This window comes from Leptosomus discolor, chromosome 2 (assembly GCF_034619465.1).
Source record: "Leptosomus discolor isolate bLepDis1 chromosome 2, bLepDis1.hap2, whole genome shotgun sequence".
Taxonomy (NCBI): Eukaryota; Metazoa; Chordata; class Aves; order Leptosomiformes; family Leptosomidae; genus Leptosomus; species Leptosomus discolor.
In genome coordinates this window covers 28,981,893-29,009,167 of record NC_141392.1, presented here as the reverse complement: position 1 = coordinate 29,009,167, position 27,275 = coordinate 28,981,893, and the positions used below count along the sequence as shown (strand labels likewise).

The window sequence follows — 27,275 nt, the reverse complement described above, 5'->3', positions numbered from 1 at the left end:
TAGGATTTTTTTTTTTTTTTTGAGAGCAGGGCACTGAATTGGTATCTCAGAAAGTTCCACCTAAGACCTTCCCACACAGACTCTCTCTCCACTTTGTGAAGAAACACTTGTTTTTCTCCACTGAGTTTTTTAATGGCTATAGTCAATTCAATGATGTAACTGTGGAAGCAACTTCCACAGTTGCACTGAATGGGCTGCTGAGCCCAGATAGTGGTCTGTAGCCTCTTTCCTGTGAGGTGAAGTCATCATGTTGAAATTAACTTCACCTCTAAAAACTCAGCCCTTTTCCTCAGTGTTACACAAAGTTTTATGATATTCTGAAGCAGAATCATGAAAAATAATGACAGCTGGAAGGTAAAAAAATACCCCCATAAACTGCTGACAGAAGAGCTGCTCAACAACCACTACTCCTTTTTTTTTTACCTGTTAGCCCTTGTGCTAAGATAAACTGACCCTAGTGCCAGGAAGAACCTCATTTATCTACCTTAGAGCTCTGGACAGGATTAGCTGGATTTGCTGGCAGGAAGACAGTAATGGCTCCTCCTCAGCTTGGCTCCTGTCTGCTGCAGGAGCTCCCTGAGCTTTCCTACCCTCTAGTCCATCAGAAAGGGTGTGGTGGGGCTGGAAGAGAGCAGAGCCTTGTGTCTTGCCAGCTGATCAGCTCAGCTCAACGCAGCAGCTGGCCAAAAACTGCTCTTGGTGGTATGACAAACTCATGCTCAAAGCAGGCATCACCCAGCTTTCCTTCCCTTCCATATGGTGCTGTCATCTTGGACGCTGTGAAGATACTGTTTTGGACACTTTGAAGGTAAAGAAGGTTTCAAGGAAGTATTGAATGCAGATAATAAGCAACAACAGTTAGGACTGAGGAATCACTGAGAACAGAAAGGCTGGAGGACAGTAGAGAGGCCACAGCAGCAACGAAGAAGAGAATACATTCCTCAGGAGACATTTTTCTAGAAACAACTGAAAGTACTGGACTGTAAGCAGGGAAGCAGATGCTAAGGGTGAATGGGATAGTCCCATTGGCTACGTGTGCTAAACTGATAGCTCTGCAACCTACTGCTGCTACTATTTTTCCTTTTAGCCAAAGACAAAATATGTGTTAAAGGCTTATGATTTTCATATTTTGCATTTCACATATACAACAGCAAGTTGCCTAGCCACCAAAGCGTGCAACGTTGATAATGATACGTAATCATTTGTCTTTGCCATTGGGTGCTGCTGAGACAAATGCTGCAAAGTCACTCCCCACTGTGACGGCAGCAGTAACCTGAGGTGAGACTGGTGAGAAACCAGAGAAAAAGCAGAGTTGCACATTAAGGGTTCAAAGGAATAAAAAAATAAATATGCTATCAGTCAGAAAAAAAGATGAGAGACAGTAAAAAAAGTTTCCAAAAGATGACATTTCTTTAAGCTAGCCTAGGTTCACTATAAATCACTTTTTTCTTCATGGATTTTTACCTTTGTTTTTAAAAACTACATTTCCCCAAGAAAAAGAAAGCAGTAACACTTCTAAATAAATAATCAGGACTTGATGTACTGCCAAGGGTTTCTACTAAAGGCTAGGAAAATGATCAGCGTAATTAAAAAGAAATTCAGAGTGTGCACATGTTTCTTTTTATGTTATAATGTTGTTTCTTTGTGCATGCTTTTTCTGGGTTTAAAAAACTAACAAAGGGAGAGATAATTGGTAGGACATTAAGCACAGTAATCATAAAGTATTGCTAGACTGAACAGTTTACTTATTGTCCTAATAATTATTACATGACTAGTTGCTATTTCACAGCTCCAGTGAGGGCAGAGGTGCTACTGAATCTTCCCTTCCAGAGTCATGAACGCTCGAGCAGACCCTTCAAAGTCTTCCCGAGAAAAAAAAAATAGTCTGCCACCATTAATTTTATTAATTTTATTAAGTCCTTGTTGGAAGAAAGCAAATGGCAATGCGATTGCTGTATCTGGTCTAGCCTCAAAGCAAAATCTAAGGCTGTCAGTTTTTGTAATACACAGATAAAAATCAAACCATTAATCTCATTGTCGGCCAGCTGCCATGCATTTACTGAACATAATGAACCCACTCAAAGGGAAGGGCATGTTTTGTGCTTGTATACGTGAAAATACACACTCTGAAATGGGATTTGAAAGAGATTCAAACTTACTTGCACTATTCCCCAAATTTACTCTGATTTACTCCCCTCAATTTACTAAGCCAGGAATATTATGTTAAATTAAGACTGAAGATCATATTTCCAAGTGTATTTAGAAATGCAGGCAGAGAAACCTGCAGGTGCAATCTGAGACGATCTGCAGATTTTCACATACAAGTCAAAGTGAATTAGCAAAGTTTCAAGATAACTTTCTTTCTCCCAAAACAACTAAATATGCTAGATCACTTGTGGTGCAGTTAAAAAAATTAGAATAGGTTGGACTAACCATGAATTCCCATCCTTATTTCTTTGTTCTTTAGCTTCTGTGTTTCTAGACCTTTAGAACATGACTCTGTCCTGGTCAGCCCTGATAAAAATCTGTGGTATGGTACTGGCTATAAATTCATGCTGGTAGAGGGCAGAGCAGTATTTTATCTCTTCAGACCAACTTTAAACTGCACCGTCCATCACCCCTGTGGGCCTGTGCTTCCCACATTTCTACAACAGCTTTACTGTTTTCTTCCAGAAAATCTGTATAAAGCTGCAGCATTTGGCTTAAGTGGGTCCTAATCCTCACTGACAGAACAAAGTCCATGCTGGAGGTAAGACGCCTGCAAAGTATCATAATTAAAAATTGCTTTTGCTTTGGACATGTCCGCAGTCTTCCATAGAGCATAAATTTCTGCATATTGGAATCATAACTTAAAAGCAGCCACACTGATTCTCATTCCTTTTAATTCAGAGAAACAAAATAGCTGTCAAGCTGCATACATATACGACAAGTTTTAGCACAAAACAGATTGCTAAAGATATAAACCTCTGAAAAATGGTGTCTAATGGAAACAATGACAGTTCATTCACTTTATGAAAGCACTGGAAGGTGCTGTAGAAAGTGCTATAACAAACACGAAACAGATGAAAGTAACTACCACATAGTCTGTTTAAACTGCGCATCACCAATGCACGGTTTTGTTTAAGTTTTGGCATACTGGCATTTTGAGGAACTTGGTCAGTTCAGGCAAGTCTGTTGATAACATTAAAAAAGCCTACATTATCCATGAGCCACATTTTTAGCACACACTGTAGCATTACTTCTTTTTTCTTAACATAATGCTAAGTCAATAGCAAACATGACAAGACAAAGCGAACATCAAATCAAATAGGAGATCTCTCTGTGCACATTCGCGTGTCAGAAACATTTGTTCCTACATAAACTAAACTAAAAAAACGTGATAGCACCTAAAAATTTCAGCTCAGACATTAGATACAGCCAGAGACCAGACTTCCATTCCTTGCAGATATGAATGGACTGACAGAAAGCTATGTGGCATGTTGGAACCTCTCTAATCTCTGAATCAACACAAATTTCATGGAGCTCAACAAACTGTCAGATTTAACGTTTAGGGGCAAAATTATTAGAGATGTTTCCCATATTCTGCTTCACATAATTGTTTGGCTATCCTTGGTTGTCATAAGGAATATATTGTTCCCTCTCTTCCCCAAAAAAGGACCTTAATCTGGAATTCTATCTATATTGAGGGAAACTTCCCAGGCACTTCACTGGGCTTCAGACCAGACCTTATCTGAACAACACAACTGCTGCTTGCCTGTTAATAAAAGTACATTTGATGCGTATGTGCAGCAGCTAGAACAACAATCAAGTGCTACCTTTGCTTCCCTGAAGACTAAGCTCCATCATCATTTACTGCTGATGCTTTTAGTATATTTTATGGTATTGCTGCAAATATGCTATGAAATTTTGTAAGGTAAGAAATCAGATCACTCCACACTGTACCTGTGAGGTAGGTATTGTGTGAGGAATTGATGAAATAGTGTGACAGTGGTTGAGACATATCTTCATTTAAATCCAGTTTCTCAGGTGGAACAACGCCGTTTTCTTCTCCACTCAGATACCGCATAAATCCATCCACTGATATCTGTCCTGAGAGAAATACAGATCCAGGGAAAGCATCAATTAATTTCAAGTACAGATTTCAAAACATACGGATGTTATGTTCAATATACACTAACATAAAGGTGTGTGTGAAAGACCATATAATCAGACTGGCCTTCATCTAGTTATTCATATATTCTTTTGTTGTTATTATCTCATTTTCAGCCATATAAGTTGCAGGTAATACACATCCCTTTACCTTAACAAAGATAAATCATTTCATAATCAGTGTCTGCAGATAATCAAGAGCACAGGGGAATCAGAGTTACAGAGGGCTATAAGAACAGAGAAAATAAATCGAAGCCTATCAAGGAAAGAGGACTTCTGGGGACTAAAGAAAGCATGCTTTCCAGAGGAAACCAAGAAACCAGCAGAGCGCCACACAAACAAACAGGTAACTTTGACCTCTTTTGAAAATGATTCAGTGTGTGCATATGAATGTAACCCAACTGCAAAGCAAAGCAAAGCAAACTAAATGAACCACCTTTCAAGTGGGAACTAAGCTTTGCTTTGTAATTTTTCTATTTGTTTTCCAATTCATATCTCACTGGAGTGCCAGCATAAATGATTATTTCATATGCTGCTGGCAAATTAGAAAGCCGAGTCCTATCCTCAGCTTAAATATCACCATTGATCTCAGTGGAGCTGTGCTTATTACATCAGAATGAATTTCTCTGTCAAGACTTCTACATAAAGTTGATTTTAGGATGTCAATTTGTACATTCAGACTGGAAAAAAAAAATAAAATCCAGCAGTCTATATTTGAACATTAATGCTTAATCAAATGAATTTGAGGCATTTTTCTCTGCCTGGCATTTTTGTTATTTTGTCTAGATTTCCTCTGTAGATTTACTCAGTCACATAGCTTTAGTTAATTCAGTTACTGCCTATAGTAAAATGAATCTTCTGTATCTCTGAAGAACCTTGAAGCAGCTACATGCCTGGTGATCCCCAACAATGAGAACGTTTTACCTCTTGTCCCCAAACCAAAATATTCTGCATAGTATCTCTTACGAAAGAAAACCTTAGTTGACTGCCTGTGGCATTGAAAAATGGAAAACCCCAGTTCTACTCCTAACTCTGCTACTCTCTCCTTTTAGGGCTAATCCCTTTTTATCTGAAAACATACAAACTCATACATATTTTTCTAGCATATGAAAAAGTAATGGGCAACCCTGTATCATTTTTGTAAAGCTTATAACTGCATGATGCAAATATAGCATGTAAAGCATTTACTTAAAATCTGTGCTTGGACCTTAGGGTTTACCTCTTGATCAGAGAGGAAAAGATGTAACAATCTTAAGTTCAGATGCCTCATTTTTATAAACAACCTAAGGTGGTGGCACTAAATGAACCTATTCATATGACAAGAAATGTAGTGACAATACAGAGCAATACAATTATCATTCAGTCTTATGACAACAATTGTAAGATGGTTGGAAGAAAAAACATCAAGTCCATCCACTATTTTAAGACTGTAATCTGAGTGCAATCTTGTCAGGCTCCACAGCTGCTTTGTTACAGAGTAATTAATCATCCACAGAGGCCTACATACTTTCCTTTTCACAAGAAAAAAAAAACATAAGATGGAGAAAATCAGGAAAAAAACCACTACCGAGTTTTTTTTGTGAAACTGAAGATTTATGAACAACATATCTGTTGCGTGAACCTACCAGAGAGACATTACGAATGTAAACAGTATCAGGTGCTATCATGAAGTTAGCTTGAGCTAAAATCCACTTGAGAAACACTTTGCACCAAGTTCACTGGGACGTAGGTATGGTCTGTGGTGTACATTCAACACCATGTAAGCAACACCATACAGGAAAAAATGGTCAAGATCTTAACGGGATAGCTGCTACACAGGGAACAAAGCCATGCCATGTTATAGCGATCTGCAGCTTCTGACATTTGAAAGCTCATCCAGAGTCATCTTCAGTATCTCCATGTTGTTTTGAATGTGCTACTTTCAGCCAGACTAGGAGGCTGAAAGTTGCTTTGTCATTCCTGCTCCAGGCTGAAACAAAACCTAGTGCTTTTCATACACACAATTCCTCAAAAAAACCTGTGGCATCATAATCACATAGTGTTCAGAAAGAAAGGCTTCCACCTTGTTATACAGATACTCAGGTTGATTCCTGTAGACATAGTATTCAAGCATCTGAAAGTGATCTCTCTGTCTAATCCTCAGAGTATACCTGAAAAACAGGGTCCTTGCAGTCCTTGTTTTTCAGATGGAGACCTGAAGATGAGGATAAATTGACTGACCAGACTATGCCCCATGAAAAACCTGTGGGTTAAGCTGCGAGTTGAACTACACAACGTCTTGAAGCCTGTTTGGGTAAACCTGAACACCTTTGAGATAAAAGGAAGCAAGGCCCAGGCCTGCACTTCCTCCCTTCTCTCTGTTCTGCTTCTTTGCTCCCTTCTACACTGAAGTAAAAGGTCTGCAGAGTGGTCCTTCTGCGTATTGCCTCTGGTATTAACATAAATCATAGCAAGTATTATTCACACGTATAATTACATAGTTTTCGAGTTACACAGTTATCTGAGCTTATGGCTGTAGAATGCTATTTTCCTCGCCATAATTAAGCAGTCAGCATTTCAGAAAGTGAAGCAATTTGCAAGTTCAATTACAGTCGATACTGCACCAGTGAGAGTTTGACTGTGGAACAGAGATGGCAGGTGTCAAAGGGACTTTGTATCCTGGATATTAAAGAGTAGATTGTTTGTGACCAACATGAATGATATTCTGAGGCCAACTGCAGTGAGGACGATCCTCAGTGGACAGTCATCCAAAATGAAATGGCCTCAATTTATTGGTAAGATTTGTTCTCTGATTTCTTATGCATATTACAAATTTACTGCAGACATTGCCAAGAAAAAATAATTTGTGATCAGTTCTTTCCATTACAGCTGTCACCTTTAATCTTCAGATGTATATTAGGAAGTTTTAATGATATGATTAGATACAAAAAAAGTTAGAGGGAAAAGAAACAAACCAGGCAAAGAAACAGGGACAAGACAGATTCACTTTCTTTTTTTTTTTTCGCTTGCACATAATTACCTTAAAATCATCTGAACCCTAGGTCTTTGATGAAACTTTCAAAGTAACCGGTGTGCTTTATACACTTAAAATTATGGAATTAACTGGCTTGTCTTTTTCACTCGTTGTTGCCATATTAAATTTGATCTGATGTCACTTACTAGGACAGAGGCAGACCCAAAGCTCTCTAATGTTTGTGAAATGCTAACTTTAATAATGTTTGGTTCAAGACCTTACTAAATAATCTTAAGTGCAATGCAAAGAAAGACAAGACTCCAGATGACTCTCTTTCAGCTGTGTTGGCAAAGCCAGATCAAGAAAAGCAAATACAGATGTAACCATAACAGAAGCTGTGTCAACAGCTACAGCACTCTGAAGATGCTTTCCTCTGTGGGGTCTGGAGTTTACCAGCACAAGAAATTTATTTATTTCCCCTCCTCAAATATCTCTTCTTTAATTTATCTGATTAATTAGAATTTCCCTACAGAGTCATTTGTAGTGCTTTATTAGAACACTTAAACAGCACAAACATGAAAGTGCCTCTTTTTTTCCTGCAGCGTCTGACCTATTTAAATGTTTAACACTTAACTCTTGCCCACAGTGCCGCTGGAACGCCTTCTGCTGAACAGGGCAACGCCCACTCAGGCCTGCAGCTCCTCCTCCTCTCCCCTCTGGGCTTGTAGGGCCGCTCCTCACACTTTTACCCCTCACACTTTCCCCTCACTCCTCACTGTCAGCAGCATTTTGCCCTTTCTTAAACCTGCTGACCCTGAGGTGCCACCAGCACAGCTCCAGCCTCTCACAGAGCAATACCGACAGCCAACTCAATGTTCACGTTGAAATTAAGGATTTTCTAATCGATTGTTCTGTTTTCAACTTAATGCAAATCCACTTCTGCTCACAGGATGAGTACTGTCTCAGCACATCTTGCCAAGAAGCCATTGCATAAAGTGCCACAGCTGGATGACTTGCAAACTTGTCAAAACCACCCAGCTCCTACACAGAAGGGAAGATGCTCAGGTGCTGTGTTTAATGATTAACATGGGTATTTTTTTCTTCTCTGGACTCACTAGACTGAAGAAACTCGTTATGAATGTCAGCTGCAGGATATCTGACTGTCAAAGCACACATAAGTGACCAGCTTAAGTTTTGTGCAAGTAACAGATCAATTTTAATGTTTTTATGTGCAACGGAACACGCCTGTAAAATAAAAGAGCAAGACATTCCCAACACCTCAAAATTATAAATCTTTAGCTGAACACTTGTCGATGAATTATATATAACACAAACTTTTATGCGATTCTAAAAACCTATCTGAATAAAAAACTTACAAGAGCTAGAGGCACTGGAAAGTCTGGAAATGCCCTTACATGCCTCTCTCCATATTTATACGTCTACAAACCTTCCAAATTCTGTTCTCCAAATGGGAAGGAAGCTCCTAAAAGAAAGGGATCTTGACTCCCTCACATCCTTTTGAACATTTTACCCATTACCTTCTAGGTATGAAACACATAGCAAAGTACCCTCACAGTCAGGACTGCCCGCTTGCCCACGCAAACTGCTATTCACACTATGAAGTTCCCATGCTATTGTTTCACAACAGAAATCTAGTCCAAACTCAGACAGACCTATTTGAATCAGGCTGTGGCTTTACCCCTCTGCTAGTTTTCTGCACTGTGGATTTAAGCTCTGCTTGCACTCTACACGCATGTGCCAACAGTCCTTTTGTGGCCTGCCTGCAATCCCTTCTCCCCTTCACTTTTAATTTGGAAGCTCAACTTCATCTGCCAGTTGCTTAGCAGGGAGTTTGTCAGTTATTGTCCCACCTGCTTCCTCCAAACCTCATCCTTTATTGCAGAAAGGAAGAGGAAGCCCATATAGGGGACTCCCAAAAATGTCCCCAGCATTCAGCATTTCAGCTGCAACAAAGTGTGAAGCAGCCCATAAGCAAGAGGTTCCACAGGACACCTCAAACAGCTGCTCCATATCACCTGCTTGCTGGTGAAATTCATGCAGAGAACAAAGAACCACCATCAGATTGACAGTCAAATGAAGTCAACCAAATCTGATTTTTTTGTCATTAAAATTTGATAGGAAGGAGCAATAGAAGAGCAGTATATTTAATAGGGATGCTGAGAGATTCTGTTGAATTTCCCAGGCTGTGATCAGCTTCATCACATGAAACGGAGGAAAAATTTGTGTGGCAGCTTGGTCTTTTTTCTGTATCTTCCCTGGCTTCACCTGATTGCTCCAAAATAGTTACAAGGGAAAAAACAAAGAACACAAATAAAGTGGCAAGTTCTGAGTATTTCACAATATTTCCTTATTAGTTACATGATCCCATATCTTTCAAGATCTATTACATTGGATCAAAGACATAGATGTTCCTGGATGGCAGTTTAAAAAAAAGCACATAAAAATGTAGCTGTTACTTTGCCTGTAAGAAATGGGGCTCCTTTGTGGTCAATATTTGTCAGCTCTAACAGACAACAAAAGTCACTTCTATCATCCCAAATTCTTTTCCTTGGAAGCTGTCTTCAGGCAGGTGGCATACTGCTGGCAAAGGACCTATGGAAAAGTCACAAAATCTATAGGGGTAACAAAGTTAATTCTGTCTTCTGTGATTCTTGGATATTGTCAACTTTCAATCATCAAAATGTTTTCTTATGCAGTCTATGAGATGTGGAATCTCCCCATTCCTGGGAGATGGTGTTCGCAAATTGCCCTGAAATAGGAATTCCAGGCAGTCAGTTGAACTGGTTGATAGGATAGACTGTGAATGTACTTCTCAGAGGCTCCTCTATTTGAAGACTTACTGTGTTATCACAAGGCTCTTCATAATCCTCTTTGACTAGATCTAGAGAACCTAACGGATTTTTCTCATCAGGGCCTGTGACAGTCTTTGTGCCAGGCCAGGGCACTATGCAGTTTCCTATGCAAGTGCAGACATAGATAATATCCTCACATAAAACTGTTCTCATGAAGCACCCAGGGCTGGCAAAAGCATAGGCTGCTTTTGACACAACAATCCTTCTGCTGCTGCTTAATGAGACATAGGTAACTCGACAAGTTCCTGCTTTCCCAACCCCTCTAGTGTGCCAGTGTGACCAGCATATTGTTCTGGATGTGGAAACGGTGGGTCCCTGGGAGCTTGCCAGCTCATCAACTTGAGGATGTAAACAAACCCCTGCTCACTCAACACCTGCAGCACTGTGCCAAGCACAAGATAAGAGATGTGAGGGTTCAAAGGAGGGCTGAGCAGCTAAAAGAAGCTTCTTCACCAGTTCATTGTCCTCTGCAGGATAAAGGTCAAAATCCTAGCAGTAGTCTGGAGGAAATATAAAAGTACAGCTAATCCTGCAAACTTCTCAACCCAACTGCTTAACCTAAACTTCATCCCCCTTATTTCAGCAGGTAAGCTGTATGCACAGCTACTTGACTACTACTTGATTTTTCCCCAGGGTCTGCCTAGCCTGACCCCAGGAGCCTTTCAGTCCTTTGGGCAGTCTTGGGACAGATAGCACAGAAAACAAGAGAGGCACAACTGACAGCAGAAAGGACCACTGATCCGCACATTCTTTTTTGCACTTCAGTCTTGCAACTTTAACATCAGCCTTGGCTTGTCCCTTAAAATGGGATGTTTTGTATAACAATTAAAACACACATTTTCCTGTAAACAGTCAACAGGTTTGGCTGCACAGATCTTAAACATTTCTTTCCATGTATTTGCAAACTTAATAGAGCCTTCCGTTTGTTTACACCCGTGCTGTTACCCACTCAGTTATAACGTAACTGGAAAGCACAATTGTGCCAAGAGATGTTATTAAAGAAAAAAAGAAAACAAACAAACAAAAAAGGAAGAAAGACAATTAATTGGCACCTCGTATTTCCCAGCCAGCAACACAGAATTACATTAGTATTCTTTCTGACAGCAAAATCAGGTCTATTTCAACGCAATCTGCAATATTAATCACATTCACTGTAATCCCATACAACTCAGCAGTCCTCTCACTGCCAAGTAAAGCAGATATTTTATAATCCTGTGAGAGATCTGTACAATATGACCCATTGGGAATTCTATTTCACAAACCAGCACTGCAATTTACAGCTCATTAGGTATTAAAATTTTCATACACAATGTAGAGTAGGATGCATATACCCCCGGTGTGCCTCTTGACACTGGGCACACATTAGCTACTCTATGCTTTGAAGCTTTGTGAGCCAGCAGAGAAGTTCACAAGGACAGATTTACATAAAATTCACACTGTGTGGGACATGATGTGCCAAAGCCACTCTGGTAACACTTGCAGCATTTGCATCCAAGTGATTTTGGAAGTGTTGCTGAAACCCATTCAGCTTTCCAGACACGTGTGCTATTACTATATTGCTGTGGTGTAACTGGAATTTCTGTCTGTATTTAGTTTTGTAAATTAGGGTAGGACAGAACTGCATCATCCAAACAACATCCTCTTAATAGCAAAGTCATCACAAGGAGAGAATAAGGTACAAGGTCAGCGCAGACTGAAAATGCCACAACCCTGCAATTGTATTAGTGGACTTTATCGCAGGAATGTCAGTGCTGCTCTATTTTAGAAAAAACACTGGGGACAGAAAAGACTTATGGGCCTCAGGTTAGGATCTGCACATACTTCAAAATATCTATGTACCAACCACTATTTACACACCAGAACCAGAAGTCATTAGTAACTCCTCCGTTTTAGCAATTTTCTCAAAGACCATTAAAGGGAAAAATTCATACTAGTCAGATAGTTTTATCAAATTAATAAGTAGAGGAAGGGCAATACATCTGAACCACTGTATCTGAATATTAGTGAAGCATTTAATAGAGTTTCTAAATTCAAATTTTTTCTTATTGGAAAAACTAATCTGTAGAAAGCACAGATAGAAATAAACTGAGGTCAGACTAGAAGATCAGGGTTTTTTTTGAATTTGAAAGCTGAACTGCATGAAAGCAGTCCAGAGGCTGCCACACTGATCAGCAGTAGGTCTGGTTTCATACAGTCTTTAATAATCTGAAGAAGTAGAATCAACAACACAGGGTTTAAAAAACAGACAGTTCTCTGGGAGCTGTTATCAAAACAAGATGGTAAAGCTGTAATGAACCAGGTGAATGGGACAGAAATCAAATGAGAACACACAAATAATAATTCCACCTAGGTAGCTAATCATTCAGGCACAGAAAAATCCAAAATACAGAGCTGAATTGGGAAGAAGCAGCCTAGAAATCCATCATCCTGAAAAGCAGATGAGATGCAGAGAACAGTAATGCATCTTTATGTAGCTGCATCAAAAAAGACGGTTGGAAAAAAATGTAATTGATTGGCAGGACATTTCACTATAAAGTCATTGATGAAAGAGGTAATCATGCACAGCATCAAATATTTCAACATATCCACAACCTAACCACACAGGCAATCCTACAGATTTAATGGACACAAGTTATGTGCAACATAGTTACTGACAACATCAAGGATCTTAATGGAACCACTAACACCGAATCCAGTCTCATGACTCTAGTTTTTGACTACTTAGTATCAGAAATTTGTCTGTATACAGAAGATTATTTAGAGAAGTGTTATGAATAATAACATATGTCACAATATATGCCAAAACAAGAAAGATCAAACATGTAAAGCCAAAGCGGCAATAATACAATGGTCAACAAGTGTTTTAAGTGTAAATGACAAGGATGAGGAAGAACAGTTACAGTGGCCAAAGGCAGAAGCAGGTAATGAGATCAGAGAAAGCAACTGAGAACTTGGGGAGAGTGTCTGAAAAAGCTTGGCAGTGCTACAACTAATTGCACTAGGAAACAGTCTTGCAGCAGATTTATCGGTTGTCTCATTGCTTAAATCCTTACAAATCAAACCAGAAGAATATCCTGTTGTGTTCAAATCTCATTTCAGATTTCTAAACTTAAAGGAAAACATAATGGATCCCATTCTGCCCTCAGTTATACTTGCTCAACTACTTTCTCTAATTAGACAGTTAGCTGGCCACAAACCAAAACAAGCTTTCTTTGGCAACATGTTCCTGAAGAAGAAACAGAAACCTCACGAAATAAGAAAGGAATAAGGCAAGATTCATTGCTCTACCCTTGAATGGGTATATTGTAATAGGACACAGGGAAATCTGAATATAAACAAACAGAGAATGGTAACTCCTATAGAATATCCAAAATAAATGCTTACCGAATGACAAGCAGTCAGCGAGGGAAAACATGGGAAGGTAAACACGGTGTGCTTAAGCAGCATACATAAAAGAGTTTGCTCAGTATCACTTAATCCATGCAGAAATATCACATGCCCAAGGACACTGAGATCCTGAATATTTTGCAAAGTAAAGATCATCAACCAAGTAAAGCAGAATTCAGTATGTTTGAATCAGAAATGCTTGTCATTCTAATGAAGCCATCATAGGCATTTTATCATCTGTACAAGTGCACAGAGAAAACTAACACTGGATACAATTTTTGTATTTTTTTTTTCAAGAAAATGTTTTTAAATAGAAAACTGCTTTTCTGAGTGGGTTTCAAAAGAGGTATGGCAGCTCAAGACACTTAGTTCACTTCAGGGAGGAAGTATTTCCTGTAAGCTTCTAGGCAAGCCGCGCCAAATAGCAAACCTCATATTTTTATGATAAAGAGCATTTTCAATGAGAATGAAAACTTTGGGAGCATTCCAAGGACACTGCCATCTCAAAAGGGAAAGGAGGATGGAGTATCACCTGAGAAAAAAACCCAAAAGTTTCCTAATCTCAGTTGTGTCTGTTGGCACGAGCCATCTGCTTTAACAAGACCTTAAAGTCACTGTGCAATGTGCTATTTCTTAATTTATTTGATTAGAAGTCACAGGTTTTTTCAGCCCTTTTCAAACACCCAAGGAAGAAGGGCTCTAACCCTCTAACAGGGGCTACAGCCTATGCAACGTATGTGTTTTTCTCTATTAGTGCTAGAAAACAGTAAAACACTTATAAACATTCAATGTTTTCCTCAAAATTTAAATGTTGGAAATACACTTATTTTAATAGATACTGATCATCTAAATCTCCACAGCAGCTTTAAAAGCCTACTGTAACAAAGCATGGCCACAGTTCAGAGATTCTGGTAAGCAGATATGTTGCGTTAGGAAGTACAATTCTTGGAACCTGTTATACCGTAATACAGTGTTTTATTAGTGTGTGTGTATATATACACATAGCATTCACCTATGACAGCTAACAAACACACAAGTGACCAGCATCTTGAATCAAGCACATCTGTTACAATTCACATTTATCAAGATCCCTGTATGTAGTATCAAACAGTTTCTTACTGGTTATCATTCTCTTTTTTCAGCCACAGATAGCTCTTTCTTTAAACTAAAATAGTTTCTAAAACATGAGCAGACATATATACATACAACTCTGAACGTTTAGTAATTTTTAAGGAGTGGGGGAAAATCCACTCTGGTGTAGATAAGCAAGTACTCTCTCCTAAGTCTCAAGACTGAAGCAGGGTGATCAGCATCATCAAGTTGGCCTGTGAAGAAACACTACACCTAAAGTTAGCTAGAGAACCACATGGGACTGCAGCTTATTCCTTGGCAGGCATTTACTTTTCTGTCTTTTTCTTTTTGTTCCCTGTCCAAATTCAATTTTGCTTAAAAATGCTGGCCTGGTTTGTGCAATCTTTACATTAGCAAGCCTCAGCTACTGTCTTCTAGGTTCTCGTCCAAGACCAGGGCCTCAGCTATTAAAAACCCCCAATGAATTACATCTTGATGATTTCAGCTGGCATTGCAAGATAATGTGGAGCCACACAGCAATGTAAAAGTCATTCTTGCAGTGTCAAGGAAATCTGTCCTCAAGACTCACTTTCCCACCATAACTACTGTCTACATGCAAGCATACCTGCTACTCTGGAATTCAATTGAGGTCTGGAGCATGACCCAGGAGAAGGAGGTGCTAAGGGTCCTAGCACCTGGGCAGGTCTCATGACATCAGGACAAATTACGCAAAAGCAAACACAGTGAGCTATATGCAAGTCTCCCAGAAGACATCTCAAGCTTGGTATTTCTGAACACTTTGAGCCCAAACTGCAACCATCTACAAAAATTACCGTGGACAGAAAGCCTATGGCATCACAGCCTTTTACAGACACAAGCCCATTTTCCAGTTGCTCTTGACTTTTCAGCACTGATGTAGTAAGAAATTGTTTCTGACAGGATATCACTTACAGGATACGAGACAACAGATAGTTTAGATCCAATTAAATCTATAAAAACACTACAAAACCACCTTCACATTAGTTCTTAGCTAGCAGTAGAATGAGCACTTTACATCATGGCAGATTTCTATGACAGGCAGAAAACTAGATAAGTGGGAGGATTTTAAATCAGACAGATAAAAATACTATTAATCCCAGCAATACTATAGTTATTTCTGACAGAGTTAAAAGAGGGCCACTACTGGAATATATCACTGTCTTCCCAAACCTCTGAAAAACACGCTCTGTAAAACATCTCAGAGTGATCCTGGGAGACTTAATAATATTAAATGTTGGCTCAGTTCCAATTGCTAAGTTGCATTAAAAGACATCTAAAAATACATACTTTTTTTCTCTTAAGCAATATGTCTCTACATAAGCTATTAATGCAGTTGCCAAAAAGACTGTCCTGCAGTTTAATTGGAAGAGATAAGAGTAGAGCATGCTATAGGTGGGAAAAAACTAGGAAAAGCATTCATCACAGCTAACATTTTTACTTCCAGAAACTCCTCCAGTTGAAGAAGAAAATAATACTAAAGAGAAGTGGGGAAAAACATAAGGTATGGCTCTGCAAAGACAGTTTAAATAAAAGAAGGGCCTTCCTTGCCCGTTCTTTAAACTTGGTTCTGCAGCTGCAGGCACTGCATTCGACAATCCCTTTCACAAACAAATTGACCTCTGTCTTAATAACAATTGCTTTTTTGCCCTCTTTACTACCTCTGGTAGGCTGTGCCAGAACCATATTCTTAGGAAACTTGTCTCCACTTCCAGCCTAAGTTTGTTCAAGGCCACTTCAAATCTCTGTGTTCTTCTGCCAACATTGTCCTTCAGCTTACCACTTCTTTCTGCCTCCCCAGTGTTTAACCCTGATATATTTATAGGCAACAGTCATATTCCAGCTAAAGGATATTGTTAGAGCAGATTACATCTGACACTATAAGGGAAACTTCCTCATATGGTCGTTCTACTATAGTAGGGCACATACTCCAACATGTTAATAGCCCTGTTATGACAGACACCATACATACCAAAAGACTCACAGGTCAGTGCCAGATCCTCAAAACAGAGACTGCCTGTCTATTTAGTTGAGTTGACCGAAGGATGAGGCAAAAATCAAAATGGCACATAAAAGGGGATGGTCAAATGTCAATGAGCTCATTTGTGACAGAGCCAGGAAAACCACGCTGTTCTGCTACCAGTTCTGGATGTCACCCACTGGATCACAGCTGTCTTCACTCCCTTTGTCCTCATGGGCCCCTTGCAGCTGGAAAGCACTACATTTGTAGCAGTCATAACGAAGAGGCAAACCCCATAATGTGTATTCAGAGTTTATCTACATTTGTTTCCTTCAGCACTTGAGTCCATGCTGCTTTATGTTTTCAGAAGTAAACCTTATCTGATATTCATCTTCAAATAATAAATCCTGCTGCGAAAATTGAATACTTTCCTCTGTTCCATAAAAGAGGCAGTAAAACAGCCACAAGCACAAAGAAGCTGTTTTACTTTTAAAGTAACTTTTCTATTTATGGGCTCTGATAGTCTGAGGCAGAGTCAAACACAATACAGGCAGGCAGCAGCAGAAAAACGTGTCTCCATAACCCTTGAAATACAGTACTGACGTAAGACTCTTTACTTGTCTTTGAGTAAAAGCTCCAGCTGAGGGGAATGATGCAGCCCTTAGGTATAGTCCTAAACATCTACTCATGTTTGCTTTGTGGTCCTCTTACCCCAGGTTCTTTCACCCATTTTCAATGTTAGGACAGAGAGTCTAAGTCTGCCTGTAGGGTTTGAGCCTGGGATCCATCAGGTTTCCAGGATATGGGACAAAAGTCACTGGTATGGTGGGCTTCCATATTAGTTAGCGCAGGTCTGGTCTGACCACTGAACTTACATCATCATGGTTAGTTGATGCTCTGCAGCTCGGAAGATACAAATTCCACAATAAGTCTGTCCATTTTACATTCAGCACAGTTTCACTGATATGTGGAGCTATTCCTAGTACCAGACACCAGTCCCCAAATGCATTTCTGCAAAGCTCATGCTTCTTTCAAAGTATCTGTATTATACACAAAAGATTAGTAAACTCGCACTCCCTGGTAACCTAAACATATTTTCAACATTTTCATTAATTCTAGTGCCAACAGCAAAAACTAACTCTATGTACGTAGGTCTCGGATCCAAGCCAGTACCCTGCACTTTTAAAACGCAACCAAAAAATAAAAGGTAAAAATTTCCGCTTTTTTACTGAGCCAGATACTATTATGTCTTTGTTCACTGGTACAAAATCCATTATTACTAGGCAACATCGCTGTTTCATGTTGTTATCAAGTTGTAACAGTTAACTTAGAAAGATGAAGCACTTCACCTGTAAAGCAGATGCAAAAACTCTTCATAACCGAGCATTTTTCCATTCTAAAAGATTTTTACATTTAGTCTCTTACTCAAGATGCAATCTTCCAAATAACTGCAAGACCTGAAATGAATTTTACAGCTTAACTAGTAACTAAACACTAAGCAACTAAAAAGAAAATACAATTCACTACAGAAACATATTTTGCAAATTTGTTTTGACAAGTATAGTTTCAATTAACTTATGTATGGTGATACATTATTCATACTAACATTTGCTGCATATATATATTTAAAAATAATTTTAAAAAAAGCTGTCTGGCAAGCTACCTCACTTGGCACTTGTTGCTGACAGCATGAGAGAGGCTATGACTTTAGCGTGGCCTATAAATTTTAAAGAGTAACAAATTGTGACTGGGATCTATTGTTCTGTCGTTATTTGAGAATGAGAAACAATGCTGAGAGCTCTTCTCTTGTACAACCGGAATGCTGGAAAGCACTGACAATCCCAAAGTTAAAGTTTGTGTGGTTACAGTTAGGAGGCCGAAGGATTTCAACCATCTTGTTAACGTTTCCCACAAATGTTTCAGTGCCAGAAAACTCCATCATTTGCCTGAATGGTTTATGCATCAGAATTTATGCTTTAAATATTATGAAGTATGTCTTGAAAGTATAGCCACGGTGGCACAGTACTTGTTTTTGCCATTAAAATCTGTTGCCTAGGAAATGACCCCTTCTGCCATCGAAAGACTCCAATGTGTAATTATTCTTAAGCCGTTACTAAAAGGTGAATTTAATGTGGTGGGATGAAAATGTTTAAAATGTATTAATGTTTAAGGGAGCAAAAAACACATTTGTGCTGAAGTGAATACTGCCTGGTGTTAAGGCTGCCATGAGAAAAACACCTGTAGTACATGCTGTACAAAATTAAATACATCTTAATCTAATGTGAATTGCTTAATTTATTTTATTACCTAAGAAAAACACAGCACAACAACTACCAAGAATTGTGCACTAGCAAAACAGTATACTGGAATTCAAAGAGTCATGGAACCAGCTCCCCTAAAATCCTGTTGAACTAAAACTGACATACAGTATTTCCAAATAGCTACAGTTCAGAAAATCCAGAGAAAGAAACACTGTGAAATATGAGGAAAGCTCTTTTCTTCTGTGCAGATCTAAAGATTTGGCCCTTTAAAATTAAATAGGCAGAGATAGTATCGAAACAAATGCATACTTAAGAGAAAAAATTTATGCCGTTACTTATCTCAAAGATGCCTTCTACCAAGTACAATCTGGTGTACAGATCCACTGTCCAGGAAAATCTCCAAAGCACTTTCAGACTCTATTTGTAAAGCTTATACTGCAGGTAAGACCATCACTTTTGATAAAAAACACTCTAAAAATAATGGCTAATAATAACCTAACCCTTGTCTTGCTCCCACCAACAAGGATGGTGGGAAGCAGGTATTTTATTGCTATATCATGATACCAACTTTTTCACGTCTCCTTTCCCTAGCAGGCTTGGTTTTGTATTCTTTGTTGCTAGTCTGGTACATGGGTATAGCTCTTTGTGCATGCCCAGAGTCTTTAGGAGACAGAGCATGTCCCTAGAGCCAAGACTGTTACTTGAAAACAGTGGTTTTCAAAACACTGGTTTCAGAAGGAAAGGTTTAAACCGAGACAAATCACATTTGAGCTCTCAAAGCTCCGGCACCCTTTTGAATTTAGAAACTTCTAGAAATTAATTGCATCACTAAGTCAGGAAGAACCAGCACATTTCTACAGAATTTGCACCAAATTTATATGGTAAATTTCACGTAATTCTAGAACCCCGGACTATCGCTCCTGGGAGCCTGGACACTGCAAGCAGAGACACCTGAAACGGTGCACCAATGTCCCTTCTCCCATCCATAACGTAAGGAGATCCTGAACAACCTACTTTTATACAAGCCTTCTTAGAAATAAAAGGAAATAAGGAAATTCCCAATCAATCCCTTGGCAATTGATTTATTGATACACATCCTATGATCAACATGGTAACTTGAAAGGGAATATATTTAGCAGTTATGCCAGCCACCCAATGCTAATGCTTTATAGCCTGAAAACACCTAACTACAAGATGCTACTTAACCAGGCCTAACAGTCCCCCAGTACGCTTTTGCTGACAGCAAGAGGCTGCTCAGCAGTACCAGGAACTTCCTTCTGCTTCCACCTGATAAGGAAACATGCTACACACAGCGCATTATCTCCTTCATTGTGTGACAAAAAGCACATTAATCACAACAGCTTGCTTCAACCACAATAAACTACTACTCCAGATGCTTACCCTATGTAGATGTCAAACCCATGTATCTGCTGATGCTGCAAAAACTCAATCGCATCCCAGCACTACAATGCCTAAAAATACATTAGTGACAAGCAGGCAGGCTTTTTTACTCAAAACTCTGCAACCTAAGGCTCTTATCCAGTAAGAACATTGGCACTTGATTTTACCAGGGAACTGGAGAGCCATGTTGTAAAAGTTTAAAACACTACGGACAGCTCTTGCTTGCTGTGTTGAAAACACTGTAGTTTAGCTACTACAGGTATAAAAAAAAAAGGCTATAATGGTGATCAGAGAAATGGAGAATTATAGGATGTCAAAAACATTTGACTAGTACAGTGAATGTGGAGAGATGTTGAGAGATGGTACAACCATTCTTTAGAAATTAATTTAATTAGCTATGAGAGAAGAAGAATTAAAAGAGAATAATGCTTTACAGTGAATGTGCACAGATAGTGAATGTAGGTAGATGGGAAATTCGAAGAACACATAATCATCAGATGAGTGAAGGTCTAGAACTGTCCAAATGGTGTTGTGGGAGCAAGGAGTCAGGCTGCTGTACAAAGGCACCTGGTTTCTCTTTTTATGAATTTGGATTTAAGTTTTCAAGGAAAATTCCCTAATTCTATTTAAAAGAACTTTTCAATGCATAAAATTTTATTTGCTAAGAAGCATATGCATCACAGTCTCAGAAGCTGCCCAGGTACCGATGTTCATGGTTCTGGCCAGAACTGCCTAGAAAATTCACTTCAACAACCTTGGGAATTGAGCTTCAATAGAGATTTAATACAATGTTCAAGGAAATGAAACATAAGAGACTTTATATAACTATACTCTCTTCCCACACCACCCATAAACTTAAGCATATGCTTAAGTGATTTATTACATCAAGGCCAGGAGATTCCGCACTTTGCAAACACGAAATCTTACTCCCACAGCATAAATGCCTTTAGGAAATGCTTTTAATTCTTGTGATTTGGAAGTATTCAGTTTAATTTTGCATCTCGACATAGAATCATGGAATCATTTTGGTTGGAAAAGACCTTTAAGATCACCAAATTCAACACTTAACCTAACATTACAAAGCCCAACACTAAACCATGTCCATAAGCACCACATCTGTGTGCTACTATGCACAAAAAAAAAAAAAAAAAAAAAAAAAAAAAAGGACAATATATATTTCGTCTAACTTTGTGAAATGGGATTAGAAATCAAGGCCTTGTGGCCTTGCAGAATACCTGAAAAACAAGGACATTTGCCATTAACTTTGTTTCAGGCTTTTGCGAAAGTAATTTTCTCTGGCAGTTTAAACAATGACTATACAGGTTTTAGAGTTCAAATTGAACTTTGCTTATTTCATGAGGATGCTGAACAGAATTCCCTTCATTTCAGTGGGACATCTAAACATTGGGTAGTTTAAATAATTAAACATAGAAATACTACAGGAACAAACATGAAAGCGGACAGACCTTCAACATTTATATGTATATTTGCTCCCAACCTCTACAATCTGATGTTATAATAATGAAACAAGATAATGAAGGGAGTCTGTCAGAAAGGCAGCTTATGGAATCAAAATATACCTGTGCACAGGCATGTGCATACAAACACACACACACTAAGTAGCTGCAAATGTTCAACCTCTAGAACAATTCGAGGAAAAGGCATTTAACTGGCATGAAGGCTAGCAATTTGTATCACCTAATTCTTGCAAACAAGCCTTTAAAGTCTTTACGGCCACAAAGTCCTTCAAATCACTCATCCCTCATTACACGTGGTTAATCACAACTCCATTTCCCATCCTGCTGTTTATCATGTAATTCTCTCACATCATTACCTCTGCCTCGTGTGCCTTGTTACAGTACTCCTCTCTTTCCTATGCTGCTCTATTGTTTTTTGGTGTACCCCATTAATCTTAAGGAGTTGTTTAGTTGGGACCTCTTCCAGCTCACTTTGAAATGCAGGAACATGTGGACAATAAAGGAATATGTGGAAAATAATCCCAAGCCCATCTCTTTTCACGGAGCTGATGGGCCTCAGGCTTCTGCTACCTTCTTACCTATTTTATCTGCTGGTCTGGGTGCCCTAAGGTTTCCACCTGCTCTTACTGACAGCACCGGGGCCATTCCAAACAGCCTACTTCCATCCCTACCTCTCAAGTGACTTTGGCCCCGGCAAATAAGGGCACATAAGCATTGCCACCACAAGAAATCAACAGAATGGTTTGGGTTGGAAGGGACCTCAAAGATCATCTAGTTCCAACCCCCTGCCACGGCAGGGACACCTCCCAGTAGACCAGGTTGCTCAAGGCTCCATCCAACCTGGTCTTGAACGCTCCCAGGAATGGAGCATCCACACTTCCTTAGGCAACCTGCTAAATGTTAAACATAGCAGAGTATCTGAGCAGCAGAGGTGGCAAGTTAAGGCCAACAAGTTCATGGGTGTGTAACAGTGGACCACATCTAACTGTTTTGAACATCCACAGGTCTACTGAAAATAATCAGTATAGTTTCAGCGGCAGGGAAAGTATCACTGAAGTGTGTCACTTCGGTGTGCCATCTCTGCAATTTAGTCTATGAACAGTACTTTTCGACAGCAAAAAGTCGGAGTGATAATCTCTTTTACAAAACACCATATTAAAAGGTTAAATCATTACTCCGAATATGCACTGCTACATTTTGATGACATTTTACAGACATGCAGCATTTGTTTGCAACTATTCTATGAGTGTAGGGTTGAAGCGCACACCTACACTTCATTTAATATACAGTGAATTGCATACCCAACTTGGAGCAGATGTACAAAAATATTGTGTCTCCATGTCATTCCTGATTAGCCAACTCTTGCAAGTTAAGGCAGTATGCTTGGGATTTGCACTGGGGCCTGATTAGCAGAACGGGCCGGTTACCACAGCTCAGCCACCAGACAGGTTGCTGCTATAGGAGGTGGTGTTTGCAGCACAGAGGTGGCCCGCAGGTGCCAGCTCTGTCAGAGTATGCTAGACCTCAGCACGCAAGTTTGAAATGGAAAAAAAAAACCCACAACCAACCCACAAGAGGAATTAATTCTTTATGACCTGTCTTTCCCTTCCTAAAGTCAGCATTTTCTGTGAGAACAGATTCTGTAAGAGCAATATAAATCATACTCAGGAAGAAAGGGACCTATAGAAGAGCATGTACCTGCAGCAAAGGTGTACACTCATGTAAATTAGGGTAAGCTGGAAGTGTCCCACAAATCCTACTTGGAGGGGTGCTAGCACTCACCATCACAACACCCTTCTTACTGAGGTTTGCTTCATGCTTCCTCCTTATTGCTAGTCAGAAGGTGATTTCATTTTGACTTTTTTCTGCTAGCCCACCAGCACAGCTCCTTCTGATAAATCCTTTATCTGGTTTAGATGAAGTGCAATATTTGGGTAATAAGAATGATCTTTTAGGTACCAGACTTTCATGTTGATGACATGAAATAAGGTAAGCACAGAGCAATATTCTAATATTTGCACAAATGACAGAGGAGGTCACAATGTGTTTTCATCTACTCATGCTAGTATTCTCACTGATGTCAAAAGACAGCTTGCATAAGCATGACAGATCAGCAGAATTTAAGCCTCCATCAAACCTCTGGAAACACTAAATTTGATTGGACTAGCAAAATAAGAAGTCTCAAGAGAAAAGTTACAAGTGTTTTGCCTTGAGACAACGTTGATCATGGCATCGAGAGACACAGGTTTCCTTCAGGAAAACATCTAGGTCAGAAGGCTTTCAGGGAGAGGGGCAGGAGTGCCTTCAGTTAACCCCTAGACTTTAGGGAAAGATGTCTTCGTGTTTCATTTGGATCCAACACCTCTGGACCAAACCATCTTTTTCATATTAGAACTGTTTTTCAGGATATTCCCATGCACCTAAAATTTCTAAGGTGTAAACACATTAAAAGCTGAGGTAATCACTAGGATATGTGAATTGGAATAAAACAGGATGCAGACACAAATTCAATGCTATCTTAAGACTCGTGGTGATAGCAAAAATCTGCAGAGATTTGAGCAGGCGTTCTCTTGCTGGTTTTGGCAAAATGCCCAGTTAAGCCCTGACAATATGAGATTTTCAAAAGGGAATTTTCTGTGATTATAGCACAGAACACACTCGGCTACTCTCGCACCCTGCTTTGTGCACCACTGTACCAGAAAGCAGAAGGCTGGACTTATTACTATTACTAAATGATAGAATTATCATCATCTTAATTTCACCATCACTGATTTTTTTTCTTTAAATTTTACACCTCAGATGCCCGTAAATAGTCATTGTGATAGTAAGGTTTCTCCTAAGTTTGCAGACCAGAGCAACTGTTCTAAACTATCAATTACACATAGTGAAAAGTAAATACTGAAACCAGCCCCATCCTTCCTAAATTGATCCCAAGCAAATACATTTAAAAATGCACCACACAACGTCTCACAGGCTCGTACAATCCAAAGGCAGATAGTTTGAAATGCAATTTGATTCTGAACCCAATTTTGCATTAACATGCACTGTAGGATAATTGAGTCACTGTTTCAAATCAGAAACCAAGTACAGCGAGAATATAAGAACCACTGACCTTTCTTTGCTAGATTACTGTTGGGTTCATACTTCTCAATCAGCTGTTGAACTTGTTCTTGTTTTAACGGTGGATAAAGAATTTCATTTAATCGCGGATCACGTTGTTTAAAATTTATGAATTCCATCATCTGATCAACAGTAAGGTATGGTTTGCTCTTGGCACCGCTAGAGAAAAATTAAAGCAACAGCAAAGCCATTAAAATACATTTCCTTGAAATCTTGTTCAGTGTTCTGTAACTTCCCAGGGAAACCAAAACAAGATTCAAACTATCGTACAACAAAAACATTGTCCCACTGTGTCTCTGGACTAATTTACTTTGCCAACATGTAATGACAAACATTCCTCATCGAACATCTAGGAGTAAGACTTCTAAAAGCATTCAGCATTATTGACATCAATGGGAAGAATTAGAGCAATGCTAAAAGCTTTTCATTCCTCTGAATTCCCAGAACTAAACAATTTTAAAACATAAATGAGAAAATAACATGGATTTCAATCCTGAGCTTGCCATAAACGCTCTACTGGCATTCCTGGCCCAACTATTTGGTTTTACTGCTGAATAGCAGCAGCCCTAATTTCATTATTCTAGTATTTGCTTAGGGTTTTTTTAATAAACCTGCTAAAAATGCTAGGCACTCTGCAAAGCAAGCAAAAAGATGCCTGTTTAGAAAGTCAGTAAAAAGAGCAGAGTTTGGGTACAATTCGTACCCAGTCAGAGATCCAGGAAGATCACGAGCCAGGTGACGTGCTTGGGGTTGTCTACAGCGCTTGGGACTGGCCTACTTCTACTCTGCGAGAGAGCAAGGGGACGTCTACCCCTGGGTTCAATGGGAGCAAACTAGGCCAAGGCTGTGTTCCTCTGAAACCTCAGCCTTAGAGAAAATAAGCACAGAAAGAATATGTTAGCACACCCATGTTGCAAAGATACGTTCACTAATTGCTTTGGTGGTTTTGGGATGTAGTTTGGAAATTACTTTGCTTTCATATTGCTTCCTGTTCTAACTCCATTGACCAGGCTCTGCTGAAACTGAGTGATCAATGACTTGTACAAGTACAATGACTTGCTGCAAGGGGTAGAAGCAACACCAGTTATATAGCTTTTAGCTGATTGTATGAAATCAGTTGTAGCCAGCTGCTAATTTAATTTCACAGTGTGAATTGATGATGCACAAATACTAAAAGTTACTGCATTTTTTGCACCTCCTACTTTAAGCTTTTGGGGGAGATTATACACATTCTCATGCCTATTGCACGCTGTTACTGCTAATTACTCTTCTTCCTTTACTTTCATGGAAGCCTAAACTATCCTAATCCATACATAAAACCAAGACCTAGCAGTTTTGCTCCTGTAGGAACAAATTACTTTAAAACTCTGGCCATGAGAAATGGAGGCAAAAGCTTGGGAGAGAAGGAACCCTTGATCCAAGGTTAAATAACAGCCCTGCTTGACATTGAAATCTGTTCTTGGCAATTGCTGCAAGCTGCTGTAGTCTAAATAACCTACTTTGCCATCCCCAGCCCAAAAAATCACTGAAGGGAAAAAAAAAAGAAAAAGAAAAAAAAAAAAAGCGTCTTTTCTTACAACTCAGAAAAGATGTGGTCGATCTCAGGCCGAGGGCAGAGGTTGTTTAAGAACACCCTGTACACGTCTGGCGTGAAGTCATCTTGAGGGATTGAATCGTTCTGTGAAATGGAGAAAAAAATAGTGAAAGAAAGATACCGCACTTTTATGTGTTCTTTATAAACAGATCACTCACTACTGTGCTACTTCTGATTTCCTTCCTGCAACCTAGAGGAGCCCAGATTTTGCAGAATAATAAATACCCCTGAATAAAAGAACAGCTTAAAGAGTACATCTTTAAAAAAAATACAAATACTTCTATCTTCTTAGTTTCCATAAGGTGAAATTATTTCTTTCTCCAAGCACCTGCAAAAAAGAAAGAAAAGATATCTCCCCATCTAACCCCCTTATCTATAGGATAAATAGGTGTATCACTCCCAGGCGAAGCTTCTGAGCTCACTCCCAGAGGGGCGGCTGGGCAGTGGTGTTAGGCTCGCATGCTTCAGCGAGCAAAATGGCAGCATTACAGAGGACAAGCACGTCACTCCTCTTTCTAAAGCTTTCAAAGAACCGGGGAACAAACTGGGTCACTGAGTCACTATTAATACACTTGTTCTCTGACAGCAGCAGCAGTGTTTCCTTTTCCTTCCTGAAGATACATGTTCAAGATACCGCGATTCTGGGCAAGACTCATGCAGCGTAGCTTTTCCATACATCTTTGTCCTAAACACTCAGTGTAACTCATTTGGCAAATGGATATCTTTTACAGAAAATGATAAAAATGCTCTCCTATAGAAGAGATACCAGCATTTTTTTTCCTTACATTTTCTAAAATTTAGAACAATTTATATTTAATCCTGCTTCTAGATGTCACTTCCATCATTGCCACCATAACTGCTGGCTTTTCTCTGGAAAAAAACAGAATTATCATTTTTAACTGAAGGGAATTACTGGACTGGATAAGGAACGCAGTTCTTTGCATGAAGCTCAACAGCCCTCCTCCCACTTGCACGCGCTGTCTTCAAGAGTT

General features: G+C 39.3%; 1 protein-coding gene across 1 annotated transcript in view; it reads right to left on the bottom strand.

The window, feature by feature from the left end:
* The window catches only part of PLCB1 (phospholipase C beta 1), a 399,681-nt gene that overhangs the window by 112,037 nt on the left and 260,369 nt on the right, over nucleotides 1-27,275 (bottom strand). Inside the window, exons 8-10 of the mRNA XM_086460815.1 lie at nucleotides 26,267-26,367; nucleotides 24,682-24,848; nucleotides 3,943-4,089 (exon numbers count right to left, since the gene is read on the bottom strand). Of these exons, the coding sequence (XP_086316941.1) occupies nucleotides 3,943-4,089; nucleotides 24,682-24,848; nucleotides 26,267-26,367 (415 nt within the window). The remainder of the gene's footprint in view (nucleotides 1-3,942; nucleotides 4,090-24,681; nucleotides 24,849-26,266; nucleotides 26,368-27,275) is intronic.